This window comes from Miscanthus floridulus, chromosome 10 (assembly GCF_019320115.1).
Source record: "Miscanthus floridulus cultivar M001 chromosome 10, ASM1932011v1, whole genome shotgun sequence".
NCBI lineage: Eukaryota > Viridiplantae > Streptophyta > Magnoliopsida > Poales > Poaceae > Miscanthus > Miscanthus floridulus.
Window position 1 is genome coordinate 128,762,204 of NC_089589.1, and position 4,862 is coordinate 128,767,065.

The 4,862-nt window shown below is 39.7% G+C and overlaps 1 protein-coding gene across 1 annotated transcript; it reads left to right on the forward strand.

Annotated features, from left to right (window-relative positions):
* Positions 1-1,063: 1,063 nt before the first annotated feature.
* Positions 1,064-2,691, forward strand: LOC136485673 (probable O-methyltransferase 2). Its single transcript, XM_066482520.1, has 2 exons — positions 1,064-1,906; positions 2,088-2,691. The coding sequence occupies exons 1-2, from the start codon at positions 1,079-1,081 to the stop codon at positions 2,385-2,387; spliced, it is 1,128 nt and encodes a 375-aa protein (XP_066338617.1). The 5' UTR covers positions 1,064-1,078; the 3' UTR covers positions 2,388-2,691.
* The last annotated feature ends 2,171 nt before the right edge of the window (positions 2,692-4,862 follow it).

Genomic DNA, 4,862 nt, shown 5'->3' on the forward strand with positions numbered 1-4,862 from the left:
AATTTTAATATGGACAAGTTAGATGAAAGGCAGCTTCTCATTGAAATCCGAGGATTTCTTCGAAACAAGATGTACACATATATTTAGTTCCCGCATATCCAATACTTTACATTGACATGTGTTACTGCATACATTGTTGTAATATGTATGATATGATATTGGTTATGTATCAAGTTCTTTGCGTAGATTTATGAGTTTCAAATTAATTAAGTGCTTAGATTGATACGAAAACCATTCGAAACAAAATTTTAAGACTTTTTAAAACCAAGGGAACTTATTATACTAGTGTAGTTACTTAGTCCCTTCAAAGTCAATAATTACAAGCCATTAGCTGATCGATAAATTAAAACACTGGCAGTTGATTTTTGCCAAACCCATGGTTAGAATGATTCAGGACAATTAGGAACATATCACACTTCTTTACTATTACTTTCCAGCATAAAGTTATATTTTCTATCGAATTTGGTATTCTTACAGAGAGGCATTCATAATCCTTAATATTACAGTTAGTTTTGTGATCGGTTTATTGCTGGCTAGTTGGAAAGGTTCAGAACCACCAGAAACTAACGTATAAATTGTAAGTGGTTCTGACATGTTTTATGTATCTACATATAACGTATATCTAATAAGTGCATAGCAAAAGCAATGTATATAGAAAAAGCCAAAATGACGGATAGAGTAGAATGCATGGCAACTCCATGCGCTTAATTTTACCCATTACTGTGCAAGATACACAAGGATTCGAATATCTGCAAATAATGGTTTTAATACTGCCACGACCACCTTGCCGACCACGCGCTCCATAGTTTACTGATTTATATGCAATACACTCAATCACCGAGTCAAATTTGCCACCCCCCACCCCCACGTGATCATTAAACTAATGGCGTCTGATGTTTTGTGATAACACTCAACTACCTACTTAGACCTAGACCAAGACCTAATTAACCAAGCACAAGTGTACCTGGATGGATTGCTCAGCCAGCAGCTATTTAACGGAAGAAGCCTTGGAACACCAAACCAACGCACACATACAGCAAGAAAGATATACACAGCGAGTGACTGAGAGATACAAAAAATGGCCGCTCCTTCTCAAGCCATAGCTCCCACGGATGCCGAGCTGCTGCAGGCGCAAGCCGACCTATGGCGCCACAGCCTCTACTACCTCACGTCCATGGCGCTGAAGTGCGCGGTTGAGCTCCACATCCCGACAGCCATACATGACCTAGGTGGGGCCACCACGCTGCCGGAGCTGGTGACCGCGCTGTCCCTCCCCAAGACCAAGCTTCCATTCCTCGGCCGCGTGATGCGGCTGCTGGTCACGTCGGGGATCTTCGCGTCCGACGGCAGCATTGGTGATGGGGCAGAGGCCGTGTACCGCCTCAACCCACTCTCCTGGCTCCTTGTAGAAGGTGTGGAATCGGAGGACCACACCTACCAGAAGTACTTCGTGCTCGGCACCGTCTCGCGGCACTACGTTGAGGCCGGCCTTTCTCTGGCCGACTGGTTCAGGAAGGATCTGCCTGAGCAGCTGCCGTCGCCGTTCGAGGATTTACACGGTGTGCCTCTCGTCCATGAGAGCACCAAGCTCCTCGACGAAGAGCTTGACAGGATCGTGGAAGAAGGTGTCGCGGCGCATGATAACCTGGCGATCGGGACGATTATACGGGAGTGCAGTGATGTTTTCAGTGGCCTCCACTCGCTGACCTATTGCTGTGGTAGACAGGGAAACACCAGTGCCAAGGCGATCATCAGGGCGTTCCCCGACATCAAATGCACTGTGCTGAACCTTCCAAGGGTTGTTGAGACGACGACACCTGTAGCAGTAACAGCTGATGATGCTGTTAGCAATGTCACGGGTGATTTGTTCCACACCATCCCGCCTGCTCAGGCTGTGATGCTCAAGGTACGGATTCTCTCTCACACGCATGCTTCAGTACAGTAAAAATAGAAATAGAGTTTGTTGCCTCTTTAAAATTGATAGACACCGCTAGATTTCATAGGCCATTATTTTACAAAGTACATTAAAATTGATAGATTCAATTATGATGAATTGTTAAACTTGTATATGGCATTATGTTCTGTAGCTTGTACTGCACTTTTGGAGCGACGAGGATTGTGTGAAGATCCTGAAGCAATGCAGGAAGGCAATTCCTTCTAGAGAAGAGGGAGGGAAGGTGATCATTATAGAAATACTTCTTGAGCCTTACATGGGCCCAATAATGTACGAAGCCCAACTCCTGATGGACATGCTCATGATGGTGAATACCAAAGGTAGGCAGCGTACTGAAAATGACTGGCGCCAGATCTTCACTAAAGCTGGTTTCTCTGACTATAAGGTTGTTAAGAAAATAGGTGCTCGTGGTGTCATCGAAGTCTACCCGTAAAGCAGCACACCTCTAAATAAAAATCGATCAATATGCTAATAAATGTGTGGTTCAGTATTTGCTAGATGATGTGATGCGAGGATAATGTAAAATAAATGGGGTGCCTCATTTCCTATGCAGAGTCTCATGGATGTAGAGCAGCTGGGCTGGTCAGCTTTAGTACCTCGAGAACCATGTAGCTTCTGTTCTGAAATACACTGGAGCACTCTTGGTGTTTCCATTGTGCTATGTCGATTTGGATGTATTTGGTACCCATAATAAGAACATATTTGATGTGGTTGTTTGTTGATGCGTATGTCATGGGCAAGCACAACGTGTTTGCAACGTATTTATCATGCTATAACATTGTGCATAGCAAAACTGTACCAACGATACAAGATCTTTTTTCTCCGAATAAAAAGGGCACCAAGAGCTTGGCCACAGTGAAATTACCCAACTCACCCTTTATTTATAGCGACTACTCTCACTACTACATATATCATTTGTAGGGACGGTTTGACCAGCCGCCACTTCGAAAGCATGGCTACAAATCGCTGATTTGTAGGGGCGGTTCGCTAGCCGTCACTACAAATCGTATTTGTAGGGACGGCTGGATATAGAGCCGACCCTATAAATTCATTTCCAAAAATTCTGAAATCTGAGTCCAAAGAATAGTAATTTTTTTTAATCCTGGAGGTCCCCATCGGTTAGCCAACCAGTATGACAACATGGCAAATACGGGGAGGCCCCCGCTACAAATAGGATCATTTATAGGGGTGGATGATAACACCAGCAGCCCCTACAAATGGATTTATATGGACAGCTCGTTTAGAAACCATTTGTAGGGCCGGCTCAATATAGAGCCCCCTACAAAAAAAAAAGAGGAGGCGTTCCCACAAATCCTTTCTATAGTATTGTCTTTTGTAGCAGGCAAGAAATACAGGAAATAAATGCAATCAAAATTGATGATCTTGTGGCTTTTTATTTTTTTATATGATCTTCTAGCAGTAATATTGGTTTATTTTAGTCCGGATGGTTATTTTCTGTACTTCTGATGTGAACTATCATTAATTAGTATATCAATTAAGGTATTTCTTCGAGTCCCTTAAATGGATTCATCTTCTCTTTAGCAAAAGTGGATTCCATCTGGGATGGTCAAATTGTGGCACCAGAGCTGGCCACTCAACATCTTGCATGTATTGGGCCGATCAAAGTGATGTATGGGCCACTGAAGTGGATTGGTCTAATAGAAACCTCAAACATATCTATATTTAGCATCTATGAGGATTTGAACCCAAAACATTTTCTCATCCATAACACCTCCCTACTATTACACCGCAATTCAATTTTGACTATATATATATATATATATATATATATATATATATATATATATATATATATATATATATATATATATATATATATATATATAGGCTGCTATCATTTTATATCAATCTTTTATAATATTGTATTCAATATTTTGATCCTAAATGAACTCAAACAAAAAAAGTTTCAAATACATAGTGTTAAATATTGTTAAGCACTTTGACTTAATTTAGTATAGAATGTATCTGCATCGGAGATTGTTTGAAAAAGTAAATAATTTAAATATCAAAATATATGAATTAAAAAAATATTTGGGAAACTAAAAATTTCAAGTTAAAAACTTACCAACAACGAACATATATATGAGGTGGTCACTACTACTTTGGTATTAACTTTGTGAACATTCAAGGTTATTTGGAAATTCTAAATTTATAATTTCAAAAGCTATTAACTTAAAACACATATTTGAGACTCTAAACGACTTCAAATAAAAAAAAGTTTCCACTACAACGTTCTATATTGTATTGAGAACAACTTTTGTGTACACCTTGTCAACATCTCAGGTTGCTTGAAATTTTCAAATATCAAAATCCATGAACTTTAAACAATATTTGTAGTCTCTAAAACAGGTTCAAATAAAAAATCTTTCAACTACAAAGTTGTAGATCATGTCGAGAGCAAGAATTTTGATATAAAGTTTGTCCTCATCCAAATTCATACGAAAAAGTTATGCATTGTTTTTAGACGAAACTATTTTTAGACACAAGTATGGTAAGATGCCTGCCTCTGACAATCAGTTTTTATACACGAGCGCTTGGAATGGCTATCTCTTTTAATAGTCATTTCCAGAGATGGGCATCTTAAGATGTCTGCCTCTGAAAATTGACAAAGACCGATGTTCCAAGACGACTGCCTCTATTAAAAAAGTTTGATCTCTCGACATACGAGATGTGCATTTATAGGAGACGGATGGAATATATAGAGACATGGTACATGTTAAAGAAAATATGCAACATATACAAACAACATATGACATCACATAAACCGGTAATCACATGAGGACGAGTAGTTAGTTGGGCAGTCCGAATAGGCACGAGGCACGTGAACTTTCCGAGCAACCGCCCATGATTGAACAAAAAACAAAAACAACTCAAATATATATTACAC